Source organism: Leptidea sinapis, chromosome 20 (genome assembly GCF_905404315.1).
Source record: "Leptidea sinapis chromosome 20, ilLepSina1.1, whole genome shotgun sequence".
NCBI lineage: Eukaryota > Metazoa > Arthropoda > Insecta > Lepidoptera > Pieridae > Leptidea > Leptidea sinapis.
In genome coordinates, this window is record NC_066284.1 from 11,802,948 (window position 1) to 11,819,868 (window position 16,921).

Consider the following 16,921-nt stretch of genomic DNA (forward strand, 5'->3'; position numbering starts at 1 on the left):
TGATCCTGATACCAGAAACTCTCCTTCGTGTTTTTAAAATTAAAGTTAGTATATTTTTAATACCTTTATTTACGGTGTGTGTGGATTGATACAGCATTAGTACTCAATAAATTAAGTTTTTAGGTATTAATTTACATTTATTTTTTTGAATTATTCGTGTAAGGCAATTACTTTTAAGTATTCGACGTTAGAGTATTTTAGTTCCATCACTTTACATATATTGTAGTTTAAATGATGTGTAAAATGATGAAGTTGTAAATGATGACTTTAATCATTAAAGTTCAACCTTTTTGTGAAGTGGCGGTAAATGTAAAAAGAAAAGAAAATTTGACATTCATAAGTGTCATTTCCTTGAGCTACCTGAACAGTGTAATTTTGATTTGATTTAAAAATAAAAACCAAAAGGCCAGTGAACAAGGAGTTGTCAAACTCGCGTTGGGTTTGAAAAAGTAAGGCTTGAGCTCAGGATATTGTACGAAGAATAGTCGCATAGTGAACGTAGACGTCGTATTGCATAAAATAGACCCCGCTTACCTTTTATTTTTATAGGTTAGTCAGTTGTGAAAATTTAATATTCTACAGATAAAGGAAACGAACGAATATATGGAAGCGCCTTCTATGACGAGGCTAAGGAGGCATCGGAGACACGACAAGACACCGATGCATCAGCCATGTAAGCAATAAATAGTTTTTTATAATGGATTTGGAATTTATGAAGCTTGCAAAGCAGGCATTTTAAGCTTGGCAATTTTATTTATATGCATGCAAAACTGAATAAAATCACTTATATGCATCAATATACATAAAAAATACTTATATTCTAGAGTTTGGAATAAAATCATGAGGTGATATGTATCACGTTACATATAGGTATGTATCAGGATCTATACATATTGGAAAAGGGTGCACTTAGGGGTAGATGGTTGTTATGGTAAAAATATTTATTTACTTAAGGTACTGAATTAATCTATGAAACGTTAAATAACTTTAATTAATGGTTCTACTTGTGAGTACGTGGATCCCTACTATTAATTGGTTACAATGTTTAAAATGGTAACTCGGATCGGCCTGATCAATGGTTATACGCGTACCGCCTTAGTGAAGGCAACACATGGTCATAAATAATTAATTTTATCTACTAAGCAATATTTGTAAAATAATGCTGTTCGATGGATTTACTTCGAACACAATATGTTATCTCATTTGAGCAGTAACCGCATAACTTAACAATACCAATTTAGATCAGTTTTTCATTACTATGAGATGATTTTTTTTAAATAAATAAATGTTCAGCGTTTTCGGAGACGGACAGCTCTGGGTCGAGCGAGGGCAGCGCGGGGGGAGCGGGGGGAGCGGGGGGAGGCGGCGCGGCGCGGGCGCACGGCCGGCGCAGGACACACGCGCACCACGCGCACCGGCACTACAAGAAGAGGTGACTGTTGTAGGATATACTACCCTGGTACATGGCCGACGGTGACGGCACACTAATAATATAATTTAAAAATATATCTGTGCTATTGATTGATGTAAAGGTGTTGTTATGTGATCTGATTATTATTATTATTATGAAAAACACTATGAAAGAATCTGGGTTGTGTAAAAAAAGTATTTATATTGTATCCTATTTATATTATAAATGTGAAAGATTGTATGTCTGGATGTATGTTTGAACTTTTTTAACGCAAAAACTACTAAATGGATTTTGATGAAACTTTACAATAATATAGCTTATACACCAGAATAACACATAGGCTATTACTTATAAAACTATCGCGTGAATTATACTTTATATGGCAAAACAACGTTTGCCGGGTCAACTAGTAATATTATAATTATATTATAGCGACACAGAACAATTGAAACTACATAACCGTTAACGACAAAAGTCTAAAAAGTAACAATGAAAACTTAAAAACACTGCACAAATATCACAACATGTACATAACGGTAATTAAACTGCAAACCGTCCTGACGTAACAAGACGAGCGAGGGAGTGATAGGGAAACGGAAAAGTGCTTTATATTCCAGCTAGGTCCGGAAATAATGTGCCCGTGTAGTATTTTAAATTATGAACAAAAAGATAGTAGAGATAGATACGATTGTCGCTGCGAGCGTAACAGGTGATTATTCGTACTGCTGTAGAAAAGGCAGCTCCCGCCAAGCGAGCATCACTCAACAAACATTATCTTTGATAGTTTTTGTCGCTACGACAAACTTACTAGAGCAAGTCCTAGTCGCGATAAACTATTATTAATATGTTTTTTTTTACACGATATTATTCAATATCTAGTCGACTCTCGTCGGCGATGAGAAATGCTTGCTTCACACTTCCTCTACAATTATTCTGCGGATCATCACAGATCACACATAGCCCACGATCGCGGACTGAAACGCACAGAATCACCTCTTCTCTTATATTTAAATATTATTCTGCACATAAAATATAAATATGTTTGCAGTTGAAATATGTCGATGGGGTTTATTGTGCTTCCTAAATGTTCACCTCTATTAAACATTGCTATCAAGAAGCGTAAAATTCTCAGTGGGTTCAAGTTCTCTTTTTCTAATTATAAAGACTTCGGCTTGCACTGGGATACATAATTAATGGAATCCGTTATACCTATTCTGCAGGTCTTTGGGTAATCTAGTCGCCGTGCAAAGTCCACGCGTTCCAAAACTGGGAATGTTTGTGGGACCTCCCGAGCTGCCCACAGGCTACAGAGCGCGGACGCAAGAAGATAAAGGTAATTATATAATTCCAAATAATGTGAAATTTATAGTATAATTTTATTCATTAATTTAATTTTGTATATAATTCATTTCTTATTAAAAAAAAAGAAATATTCGTTTGTCATTCATATTGCCTCCAATTGTTAATGCTATAACACTCAGCTACAAAATATATATTTTTAAGAGATTCTCTTTTGTTGATTATTATTGAAAAAAACATGTAGTTTATAAAATTCATTGGATAAATACAAGGCTATATTAAAAATGTGAAATTATTAGCGAGCGAGTCGAGTGACGGCAGTTCGGAGGGAGGCGGAGACGTGCGACGGACGAGGCCCGTGACGCATGCGCACGCACACCACGACACCGCGGCGTATAAGGTACGGGGGAACATGGCTGCCTGCTAATATTTATAGATGGTGCGACATTCAAACCCGTGCCTCGCGAAATAACGCCCAAATAAACCGTCCTATGGGTGGGCCTCTAGTGTTTTAAATTTGAATCGACTACAAAATATAGGTACTTCTGATTATTTTTTCAAAATTCGATTGTTTTATTGGAAAGGTTGAACTTTCTCATTTAAGAATGGAACATCATTCATATGATCACCACGACTGACTCGGCAGTACAAAGCCAATTTTTCAATACATTTTTGATTGTTTCGGCTTGAATCTCGTCAATAGCAACTTTGATTTCACACGTTTCAACGCTTCAATTGTGTCTGGATGGTTCGCATAACATTTATCGTAAATGACCATTAAAAAAGACACAGAAAATTATCCAAAGGGCTCAAATCACCGCTCCTAGAAAGCCAATTGACATCAACATTTCATCTGATTATTCGATTTTCAAAAAAGTGTACAAATATTTATATTCAAAATAGAATATAATATCACTTATTGAAAGTCAAAAACTACTTATTCGAAAAAGTAAAGAAAGTTTTTAATTTCCCAATTTTGTTCGAACTTAGTGTCCCATTTTGCAAATGTCGAACATAAAACTAACTTTGTGTCAAAAAATGAATGACATTCTAACTCTCAAAGTGAAAGTAATCGGTACTTCAAATTTAAATCACTAGATACTTTATAACGATCTAACGATAAATCTTAGTATGATTGTGCAACTCTACAGTTGTGTCATCATCTACAGGATCTATTTTTAATCAACTTCAAAATGGAGGAGGTTCTCAATTCGATTAGTATATTTTCTTCAAACCTATCAATGGGTAGAAACAAACAAATAATAGTATTTTATAAATATTAAAGGTATTAATAAGAGGTGTATTAAATAAAAAAAATAATTAAGTTATTTTATACTTAATAGTTTCTTGAAATCGGTTTTTAAACGTAATTTCTAATACATATTTACATGAGACTCACTGCGCCCATCACCTTGAGAATAAACTATATTATGCGTATGTTTGGCATGTTTTCAGTTACTGGTGGGAGAGTACACACCACCGCCGCAGGACAACTCGTCATCGAGTGCGGCCGACTCTAGGAGAAGACAAGTATTTAAAACTGACAGGAGGCACAAGGTATACACACACAACAATATATTTCAATTTGATTCATTATACCAACATAAAAGGCATTTATTTTCTCAAAATTGATTCTTTTGGAATTATTTTTGATGTCAGTTCAAATACTACCAACCTCTTCGGAAACATGGGTGATTAAACATCTTAAATTGTAGTTGGAATTATTTGTAAAACGATGAAAATGTATGTAAATCTTGATTTAAAAGAGTGGCAATGAGCTACTTCTTCCCATTACCTCAACCCTTTACGAAGTAGCGGTAGATTCTATATGAAAAAATATTTTTTTGTCATTCATAAGTGTCATTGCCATGACCTACATGAATAAAGTGATTTTGATTTGATTTGAAATGGCGCTATGAGAGAGAAGAAATTTATACAAAATAATAATATTACAAAAGTTACTGCTAAATCGTAATCTAATCTCAGGTTGTCCGATCGATAGATATTCAGCTATGGAGTAATACGATTTACGACAGAGTCATTTTTTAATAAAGCATTTAATTTTATTTATAGATAATGCCCGAACAGCGACTGGGAATTTATTATAAATGTTAAAAATATTTACCTTTAAAGCGTATTATATTTATGTATCTTATGAAGCCTACTAGAATTAGTTACAAGCAATGCAACAATTGTGTTAAAAATCACTATTAAGGGCTTAAATATGACGATTTTTGTTAACGTATATTAAATTTTCATAAATGTACCGAAAATGAATTCTTTACATTTCTTTGAGTGACTGTCTATAATAATAAACATACGAAATACATTTAAAGGTGTTTGGTATATGAGGAAGATGATGAAGTTAAGTGTTTCGGTACGAAAGAATACCTTCCGACGGGCGGGATATTCGAGATAGGTACATAGTCGATAACCGATTGTCAATCGCTAACCGTAACGCGCCTGCCACTTTTATTCCAGTCATAGAAAGTTTGAAATGGAATGGTTGAATGAAATTGAAGGTTAGATTAGCACATGTCAATATATGTTAAAATACATGTTCATAATATTAACTTAGCCTGAGATCAATATAATATATTACTATTATATTATAAATTAAAATGAATTTGCCGACGAAGTTATAATTATTGTATGATTGACGTTAAGTTTGTTTTGGTAAATGTATATCTGTTTAGTATAGTTTAGTATATAATTGTAACATAATCTAGCCAGTCGACATCATCAAGTAATCGCAAGTCATCTCTATAATAAAATAAATCAACAATGTCACATATATCCTCTTGCAAAATTTTCATGTAAATCCGTTGTTAATAAATGGCTCCTATCAAAAATATACACAGAAACTGAAGATCTCCTCAAGATATGTAATTTATAAAACTAAAAAATACTATTGCGTACATACTGTTTATTCTGTTTGCGTAAACCAATATAAATTGATTTACGCAAACACTGGTACCCATAACACAAGTTAGATCTTATCATGGGTATCAGAGTTTCAATTCAACACTGTATTTTATTTAAGTTAATTTTTAAGACGTAGTACATATATATTTAAGTGTTGTGAAACTCTGTTTTTTGTGAAATAAAGTTTGTTATTATATTATAATTTAAAACGTCGACAGAGTTTGTATTCCAGTATTATAAGTTTGTGTGCCTTTTGGGTTAGGATATGAGAACCTGTTAATTATAAACCAACAACACCATATTATTATTAACTTCTCCTGCAAATAAAGATAATTTGATGTCAATATTATGTTGTTATTGAATATTAAAGTAGTCGCAAACATCAGATAATTTCTGAAAACTTTACAACTAATTTGTTTATTACAAAAGTAGTAATAAAAATTTGAAACCATTAGACTTAATAGGCTAAAAAATTGTTTTAATTGATTTCTTCCGACGGATGTAACGCTTAGTTACCTTCATCTTCTTAAAATCTGACTTACCCTCAAGTCGCGCCTAATGAGGGTGTTACTTCAGTAAATAATTATAATTAATCGTATATATTGTTTTAAAAATGTTATTTTATTGTTATTACTACCTGACCTGGCAAACGTTGTTTTGCCATATAAATTATATATGTAAACCTTCCTTGAGCTTCAACGAATCTATTACAAAAGATTTCATTGAGATCGGTCGAATAGTTTAGGACTTATTAGGGAACATACAAACATACATTCTCTTTTATATATACAGATTATGATAACGTATCTTGACTGATTTCGTTGTAGGAGTTAACGAAAAAGGAAAAGAAAAATGCGGCGCAAGTGGCGAACACTACGGTTGCGCAGAATTGGGGACCACAGGTTCGTGATATTTACCTATCTATCACCTATTATGTATTATGTTTCTTTTTTGTTGACCATTTTTTTTTTATTTATTTATTTAAGATGTACCAACAATAACTCAACATTAACAATTGATTTGCACTTACATACTAATTCTGGGTTGGTTATTCTAATTAGTTACATTCAACATTTTAATTATTAAGAAATTAAGTAACTTAGTAATAAACCTTAATTCTAGAAACTATACAATGTAAATAATTATAAAGTGGTAAGTGTGAAATTGTCGTGAAAAATGTCAACGTCATGATCGTTGATATCATAGAATGTTGTAGATATTCTATTATAAGGACCGTATTGTTGTTGTATCAATGATGAGCTATATCTTTTATACTTATACTAATACCCTTATATCATTTTTACGTCTAAATAGACTATGACACCTGTGAAAACGTCGAAACAAAATTGACGTTGACTGTTAACTTCTATTTTGAACAATGCATACACACAAACACAAAGTTAACATACAAATCGCAAGTGTAAGACGTAGCTTGTCATGCTCACTAAAGTGTAAATATACCTGACATGGTTTCATCAGTTGCCTATAATATGTGTAATATATAATATAACAAATTTCGCTTTCGAGAAAACTTTACCGCTAACTTTCCGTTTTGGCATATTGGCTAATATCGATTATAATATGTATAATACCTTGGTATGAGATATCAGATTGAAACTTTTTCCATATGACAGCTAGAGAAAATGCTAGATCTAAAGATGTACAACATTGGATTGTGTATCATTCAATATAATACATATTATAAGACAGTTTTAAGGATCGGCCAACTCTTTATTAATTAATTTTGATTGACCTGAGAGTTGAACAAAGCAAACAGAATTTTATAATGAGGCGGTACTCGAACGGTTAGCTCAGTTGGTTAGAGCACCGGCACGGAACGCCGGAGTTCGTGGGTTCGAATCCCACATCGTTAATAAAATTTTGTTGTTTTTCAAATTTTATTTGTGTATTAATTTTGATTGTTTAATTAAATCTTTTCACATAATGCATTTTATAACCTGCAATCATGTCAAGTGTAATATATCTTCAAACCACAGATTAGAAACATCTCATTGCTGATATTGACAACACATCTATTCATAAATGATGTTTGCTGCTTTGACAGTCTAGAGCCGCGTCCGCTGCGCCGTGTTTTCGTGTTTGATTATACAAAAACATGTTTTATAAATAGATTAGGAACGTGGCTTAACAGTTTTGTTAAATATCTATATCTAACTATCTTTCCATGCTTACCACGAGAAATGGATAACATCCCCCGCATTCACCTGCGGGGAGGGCTTTAACGCATAATATGTGAGCGTTCACTGAATGAAGACGTATCATTCGTAGCTAGCGATAATTCTTTTTGATTTTTTTTTGAGATGGAGTCGAATATAGAAATACTTTGTTTTTTTATACAACTGATAACAGAAAGGCTGGTTTTTTGAGATGTTATATTTGTAGCGTATAGGCACTCCTAATCACATCACATCATTGCTCTACATTATTTTTGATATCCGTTGAGAATATATTATTTGATAAAATTACTCTTGAAAATCGCTTCCTGAGCATCGAAAAAAGTTTTTCATACCGAACCTATTAATCAATAATTGGTTTATATCAAATTTTTATTCTTAAATATTCAACGAATGTGATTGCAGGTATGGTGCGGCCCGGAATCTATTATTTTTTCTTTTTTTGATAACTAAATCTACTATTGCTAGAACAGCAGTTAAGTCTTCTTCAAAAACAGGTGCAGCGGACGGACTGTTTTGCTAACATTTTTTGTAACATGTTTTGTTAAAAAATTGTCGTACCGCATCCGGCTATATACGGAGCGCCGCAAAATTCAAATGTAATGGTTACTAAGAAAAGTAGGAATGTATTTTTTATTACATATGTATCGATGTGACATAATAAATATTCGGCAGGGATCGCACGGGGTGCCGCTGTTCGTTGAGAAGTGCGTGCAGTTCATCGAGCGCGAGGGGCTGGCGTCGGAGGGACTCTACCGAGTTCCCGGCAACCGCGCGCACGTCGACATGCTCTTCACCAAGTTCCACGAGGGTAACGCACCCCACGTTCCAACACAAACACTTACCCCCTTATTCATAATGGTCCACTAACTTTAAACAGCCGCTTAGGAGTGTTTTTTCTCATTTTGACTTAGGTCAATAAAAGAAGACAGAGTGAGAATTAGCAATGCTTTAAGTTAGCAGACTATTATGAATAAGGGGGTAACCCACTAAGACGTCTCCCCGCTATTTTTTTGCCAAACTATGACAGAGTTATGAAGGTAATCGGAAAGACCAAATGAATCATAAGTGTATCACACGATTATGGATAATGCGTTGGTCTCTCATCTGGCGCCAATTCGATAGTAACTAAGGCCTGATAATCCTAGGCCGACTAGCGTAGTCTCGAGGCCCTTGGTGGGGAAGTTTTGTTAGAATTGATGGTGTTGGTCGGTGACGAAAGGGTTTATTGCGACCCATTCTAAGCTCGGTCATGGCTAGATACGGTTGGATGCCTTTAACTGACAAAATGTAATACTACTCCAGTTCTAATTACATATTATAAGAAATTGATATCTGTCAAATTGTCATCGACAACGAGCGAACGCACTTCCCCCCTGTCAATAGGAAGTCTTGGGAATCTTATTTAATTTTAAATAAAATATAGCAATTGGCAATATTAAAACACATGTTTATTAATGGGAGGCTTCTTTGCACAGGATGCCGGCTAAATTATTATGGGTACCACAACGCTGCCTATTTCTGCCGTGAAGCAGTAATGTGTGAACTTTACTGTGTTTCGGTCTGAAGGGTGCCTTAGCTAGTGAAATTACTGGGCAAATTAAACTTAACATCTCAAGGTGACGAGCGCAGTTGTAGCGCCGCTCAGAATTTTTGGGCTTTTCAAGAATCCTGAGCGGCACTGCATTGTAATGGGCAGGGCGTATCAATTACCATCAGCTGAACGTCCTGCTCGTCTCGTCCCGTATTGTCATAAAAACAAAATGTTATAACACACTAAATGGAATGTTATAAGGTTGAAGTAACAAAAGAGTGAACCAGAAACTAATTCGTTTTAGATCCCAACGTGGATATGGACGCGCTAGACATACCAGTGAACGCGGTGGCGACAGCGCTCAAGGACTTCTTCTCGAAGAAACTGCCGCCGCTACTTGATGAGGCCAGCATGGCGCAGTTGGAGGATATAGCTGGTGAGTGACGAGACCGTTTTCGACATTTATGTTTTCACTGTGGTCATTTGCGTTACTGCACATTATTAAATGTAAAAACACTAGAATTTACACTAGTTCAATTGTTCACAATCCACATCGTTTTTAGAGGTTGGCAGTTAATCTGTATTTTGAGCAATGCACACACACACACACTGACACAAAGTAATATGCGTATGGCGAGTGTAAGACGTAGCCTGTCACGCACACTAAAGTAATAAACTTGCCCTGTTTTCATCAGTTGTCAAGCAGCAAACCTGTGTGGTGGTAGTTCCACAAGCACGGCAGTACAGTCAGTTCTACAGTTACTGTACTAATTGCGAAACAAATAATGAGCACATAAAATCTTTAGAGCATCTGTGATGTAAGGGTTTGTTGACTCCTATCCGGGCGATGCTAGTCTGATAACCTGCTAAACGCTGTTCACGCAAAATAGGTGCATAGTAGATGAACTTCGGCAAACAGCCCGTATGTTTTAAATTGATACATTCTCTATGCAATGTGTGCGTTTGATGAATGCCACTAAATGTCAATTAAATTGCAATGTAAGTGGCTTTTTAACCCTTATTTCCTTAGATAATAATTTATACGTCTATTTAGAGCCTCTTGCTACTAGACTATTACTTTAATGTACTTGACAAGCTACACTCGCGAATTGTGTTAGTGTGCGTGTATTTTAAATGAAAAAAATAAGAAGCCCGCAGAGTTTGTTGCGCCCGTTCTTCTTAGGTTGGAGGCATACTTTTTGGAATGGTATTAGGATTAGTAGTTCTTTATTTTCAATGAGTGATCTCACATCCTATTTTAATTTAAAAAAAAAATAATTGCTAAAAATAGAGGTTAACCATCAATTTTGAAGTTTTCCCAGCTGTCACAGTCTATCTAGATGTATAAATAATCTATGATGTACCTATATTTATATACTACTAGCTGAACCAGCAAACGTTGTATTACCGATATTAAAATCGCGATACAAAAGTAACTGTTGATCGTAGATGTGAAAATTTGATATTGTATGTATTTTTTAATGGTGACTCATAATCAAACAATTTAAAAAAAAATGTAAAAAAATTAAAAGAAAAATTGGCGTGGACCACCCTTAACATTTAGGGGGATGAAAAATAGATGTTGTCCGATTCTCAGACCTACCCAATATGCACTCACATGAGAATCGGTCAAGCCGTTTCGAAGGAGTTTAACTACAAACACTGCGACACGAGAATTTTATATATTAGATATAGCTCTTAATTTTTTTGGTAATGAAAAACTAGCAATATACATCCTTTTCATGTGACATCTTTGTCGATATTCGTCAGCGATGCGCGGCTGTATAGCGGGCGGGGTCGAGCTGAAGGACAGGAGCTGGCGGCTGCTGGCTCTCCGGGCTCTGCTCAACTCGGCCCTCACGCCTGTCTCCCGCGCCACACTGGACTACCTGCTCAACCACTTCGCCAGGTAACGCCTGCCACCGGACCTTTTAACTTCTATCGTGCTTTTAAATGAAACACTTTTTAAAGGATTAAAACTAATGTAATGGGGCCGATCGGTCAAAGATGATCGGAGATGGCGCTTTCATAGCTTGTTCCCTGTCATTTTATTTGAAGTTTTGTTGAAAACTAATAATAATAATATTGACACACTTTTACACAAATTATCTTGCCCCAAGTTAAGCAAATATAGCCTGTGTTATGAGTTACAAGACAATGATATATTTAATACAATATACTTACTTAAACATACATAAATTCATATAAACATACATATTAAATACGTTTAAACATCCATGACTCGGAAACAAACATCCATATTCATCATATAAATGCTTGCACCTACCGGGAAGCGAACCGTGTAGTAATAGTGTACCATTTCATCATCTACCAGCAGCATCTGTAGAAAACAACCGTCACATGTATGATGTTTGGGTTGCAATTGAATTAGGCACTGCCTGTGTTGCCTCTGCAGACCTATCTCATTTAGTTGATATTGTATTTTAATTTTATTTAATTTTAAAATTTAATTGTATTGTATTATTGTACTTTATTCATATATTATTGTTTTCATATAGTACCTTTTAATAAAGATATAATTATTATTATTTCGGCCTCAGGTGAAATGCCTTTTACTTTGTATCTTCTTCCCTCAGAGAGGTAACTGATCGGCTGCTCTTGAAATAAACATTTTAAGGCATTTCAAGTTAGCAATTTCATCCTGCGTGTTTCGTGGGCCCTTTTTAGCAAATTTTATTTTTATGTCTTTGGGAAAAACATGGTGTCTCACTCCACAACAATGAGGAACTGCACAACGAGTCATTTCACTATAAATTCAATAAAAAATTTCACTAGTGAATGTTTTCATAGTTATCGCTGCGCTTGATCGACGTCAGCGTTGACGGTCGGTTGAGCACTTAATGCTTCCCAACACTCGCGTTAATCAAAGGAAATTCTTCTTATGCTTTCTTCGAAATGTGCTTCTCTCGATTCCGTTCTGAAAATTTTACTATTTTTTGTGTGTTAACAATGCTGTAATTTGATTTGGCGTCGTGGCCTCCCCTAAAATATAGTCAAGGGAAGCGATGGCTAGTCCATGTGTCTTGCTCATAAGCGGCCATTACTTGTGATTGAAAATTTATTCATTGAAAAAATGTTCGCATAATACCTCTATTATATACAGTTTGGATAGATTGATGTAACTGCAGTACTTATTTTTTGTTATTAGTTAGTTGTGGGAGGCTCCTTTGCATAGGATGCCGGCTAGATTATGGGTACTACAAAGGTGCCTATTTCTTCCGTGAAAGAGTAATGTTTAAGCATTACTGTGTTTCGGTCTGAAGGGTGCCGTAGCTAGTGAAATTATGTCTCAAGGTGAGAGCCAGCGCAGTTGTAATGCCGCTCCGAGTTTCTGGGTTTTTCTTTAATCTTGAGCGCACTGCATTGTATTGCGCAGGGCATTATTTCAGTAGTCTTATTTCACCGTCTGTCACCCCGTGGGTCAGTCGCGCACGACTTTATTGCACTATAGTTTCTTGCGAATTTGTTTCATTAAAGATAAAGTTTATAAGATTTTAGAAAAAAAATTCATGATATTGTAAACAAAATCCTAATTTAATGGACCACAGATTGGAATTAAAAACATTGTAAACATTATCTATATGGGGGCAGTCTGGTAGGTACAAATTACGCGCAGCAACCGCGCGAGCCCATCTTCGACCCGAGTCAAAATAGTCAATGTCAACTTTAATTATCAAAACAGTCACTTTAATTGTTAATTGTCGATTTTTACGTATTCGCCTTGCAAGCCAATTCACCAAAACCACAACCGTTCCAACTGTGCTTGAGCGATCGACAGAAGCTCTTTTGATGCGGTCTCAAAAATCAACAGCGAGTGGTTCACCCCGCGGTACGTTCGGGTGCGACAATGCACGAGCCAATGGTTTGCCGTGCGTAAGTTGTACGCACCTTAACCTGAATGATTGTTCCAGAGTGGCGGACAACGCGAAGCTGAACTCAATGGACAGCAAGAACCTGGCGATCTGCTGGTGGCCCACGCTGCTGCCCGTGCAGTTCTCGGACATGGGCCGCTTCGAGATGACGCGGCCCTACCTCGAGGACATCGTGCAGACCATGATCGACCAGCACCCCTTCCTGTTCCGGGGGCAGGAGGCCTTCGTCATGGTGTGAGGAACGGGGGTGAGTCGATCACCAATTTAACACAGTAACAGTTGGGACTGAAATCTCGAAATTGTTGACGAGTACGTCTACCTTGGAAAATTAATCGACAGCTCGACGGACAGAAGGCCGTTGGCGCAGTAAAAAACGCGTACCGGCGTCCTAGTAAACTGTCTGGTATTTTATTGTAAAATTTAATACCAAGACCTATGAAGGAGCCTTTGAAATGTTTCAATATTTCGTTAAAATAGCAATTCCTGGGTCCGAAGCCTAATCGACATCCATTTGGAACACTTGTTGTTGAAAAGGAAAGTACATCTTAACGTTTTGTAGTTTCCTTTTCACACATAACAATGCTTAAAGTCTTAACTGAGCTTTTTTATTCCAGGAACCCACAATGCATGTTGCATTTGTGATGGACGACGTCTGACGTCCCTCGCCGGCTGACGTCAGACTGGGACATGTGTCGTCACGCGTCACCCTAGTGCACGAACCCGCTGTTTACACGCGATTATAGGCTTTACTAAGTGCGATATACGGTATACGTGTCCCGAAGGTCTCGTGATATGAACGGACAAGGTGATAGGTTATTCGTACGATATATTTATTTTTTACAGGTGTTGTCATATCATAGCTTTGATATATTGCGTATGGCTTGCGTATCGATGTTAGCGCTTTTTTAAACGTTTTTATATAAGGGAATGTCGCCGCGGACGGTTCACGAACCGGACTATGGAGCGGTTACTGTAAGAATTGAGCACAAATATATAATATGATCAGTGTATATTAATGGAGTTTTTGTAAGTGTTCTCGGCTGAATGTTTTAGGCCGTGTTTTTAATGTAGCTATATTATCGGTTTTTTACGATCCTCACTGAAATATTGTTGAAACATGGACGCGCTTTTTGGAAGATAATATGCGAATGATACCGTCATTTCGTTTTCCTATGATACTCGCACAGTTTTACTCAAATATTGAGCAACAATTATATATTGTGCGATTTTATACCGATGCAATAAACATGCAATAATTTAAAATTGTATTCTTGGTGTTCATCTGTCTTCACTAGAAAGTCGTGACAAATGTACGTACTTTGTAGAAATAATTCAATCAACAATAGTATCGGAAAAATTATAATAATACCAATCTGTTGAGATGTTTTTTATAGTTTTTAGTTATAAAAAATTTATTCCTTTCACAATATTGTATTGAAACAAAGAAATAAAACTACTGACGAAAATCATTCACTGCTGTCCTTAGAATCTTCATCAAAATATTTTAAATATCACATATTTTTTTTAATACGTCGTCTTTTAGTCAAATGTTTGGGGCACAATACAGTAACAGAGCGGCGAGTGTAGGTAGATTACGCTTGGCATCGACTTAATAATAGTATTTTATTTTTATTTAAGGTATCAGGTTTGTATAAGAGGTGCATTAAATTAAATATTTAAAATTATTTCATAATTTTTAGTTTTTGAAGTCGGTCTTTTTTTATTTCCTAAAGTTTAAACGTGCCATCCTTTTTACATCATTTCACGTGTCAGTGTATTATCGTCAATATTTTTTTCTGTTTTGTTAGTATATAGCGTATCTATATAACTGCATTAATATGAAACGTAATTTCTTTGGCTGTGATTGAAATACTCCGTTATATATTATAAAATAAGTAATACAAACGTGAATAATTTTCTGTTAATATTGTTGATTGAAGGCAATGGCGTTCTATACATATAGACAAATCACGTCGTATAAAAAGAAAGCCAAAATATGGAACATTCCACAAATAACACCATAATACGCTTCTATATCTACACATTGCTGCATTTACTCCAGTTGTTTAATATATTCTTGGTCAATAAGCAGCAATGTAAAACATTTATTCAGTTCAGATTTGATTCGGACAGTGACAGTTGATACACGACTAAGGAGAAAACTGTGCTTACAATTATCTTTAAGCACACTTACTTTGTCGTTACGCTATCAGACTGCGGATGATATATCCTTGTATGTGAATATAGAACGTTATTGATTGAAGGTTGTAATTGGTCTCGAAATGCATTCCGTTCGCTTTGACGATGTTAAAGTTAATAATAACAACCGGTATAATATATTGTTGTAATGTTAATGTATAGTGAAAGGATTTAGTTTATAACTTATTTGAGGATTTTGTGTGATTTAGCTACAAACAAACTCTAACATCTCTTTAAATTTCAAGATTACTTCAATTTAAGATTACTTTTCAATATGTCAATCTCAGTGTCCAAATCCATTTAGTAAACTTATATGTAGCATGTGTACGTTATAACTATCTATAATTAATACCACACTGTCTTCCCAGCATAGATGGATTGAAGAAACAGATCAACATATCTATAATTCCTTTAATGGTATGCTAGAAATAGTACTGATTTGAAAAATTTAAGCCTCAATTGAATATTAGTATGATTCCATGGTGCACAAATTAAAGCTTCTTCACGTAACGTAATTGTTTAGTCCGATTAATTTATACGTCTTTTTTTTTTATATATATATATATATATATATATATATATATATATATATATATATATATATATATATATATATTTATATATCACTTATAGTCTAAGATGGGCAGCGTCTGATACATTTAAAGGATGAAAATTGTTTTATATCAAATTTAATATAATATTATATTTATGTCAAGGTTATAATTATCAATCTGATGTTTGCTTATTATATTGGCTTAATGAAATTGTCGTACTATTACAACTAGACTCCCAATCGCCTATTAAAAGGTCGTCATAAATGTACGAGTGGCGTTGTAGGTATATATACCTATATGTATACATATATGTATACATTTTCTTATACAGATGATATTAATATATTCATTCAAATTAACACTTTATTTCGTCGCATTTATGTTCAAAATCTATTGTATATATGCTCATTAGAAGTAGTAACACTACAACACGTGAACACGAGTCAAGAACATTCTGTTTTAGCTATTGAAATGTAATTATTTAGTAAAATGATAAAAAACGTAGAGTTACATCATTTTGTTAATTAAAAGGGGCATTTTACCTGAAACTCCATCCTTTTTATGTTTGGATATGCTGTTATTTGGACAGTTTTTCACTGAACACTTTGTCATTGCGTGGCGTTGTATTCAAAGTGCGGTCGAAACACAACTGAATTAAAACTGCCTATAGAGGCGTAGACAGAGTTTTGCTTCAGATAATTTTTTAGCGTTGTTGTGAGTCTGTTTGTTAATGTATAATGATGATACTTTCGATTGGTATATAATTTTTCTTATTGATATAGTTATTTATATAAAATACTTTTCATCCATTGTAGGTGAAGGACACTTCCTATTCTGACCCACTTTGGATACATGTATTTTAGATTGAGACCAAATATGATGAAATTTCCAACAAGAGTGATATTTGTGTA

General features: G+C 34.8%; 1 protein-coding gene across 1 annotated transcript in view; it reads left to right on the forward strand.

Moving 5' to 3' along the window:
• The window catches only part of LOC126970083 (rho GTPase-activating protein 190-like), a 33,752-nt gene extending 17,734 nt beyond the window's left edge, over positions 1–16,018 (forward strand). Inside the window, exons 8-18 of the mRNA XM_050815795.1 lie at positions 583–673; positions 1,294–1,432; positions 2,632–2,744; positions 3,010–3,110; positions 4,166–4,267; positions 6,463–6,537; positions 8,506–8,641; positions 9,669–9,800; positions 11,135–11,273; positions 13,297–13,504; positions 13,872–16,018. Coding sequence (XP_050671752.1) covers positions 583–673; positions 1,294–1,432; positions 2,632–2,744; positions 3,010–3,110; positions 4,166–4,267; positions 6,463–6,537; positions 8,506–8,641; positions 9,669–9,800; positions 11,135–11,273; positions 13,297–13,495 — 1,227 coding nt within the window. The 3' untranslated portion in view covers positions 13,496–13,504; positions 13,872–16,018. The remainder of the gene's footprint in view (positions 1–582; positions 674–1,293; positions 1,433–2,631; positions 2,745–3,009; positions 3,111–4,165; positions 4,268–6,462; positions 6,538–8,505; positions 8,642–9,668; positions 9,801–11,134; positions 11,274–13,296; positions 13,505–13,871) is intronic.
• The last annotated feature ends 903 nt before the right edge of the window (positions 16,019–16,921 follow it).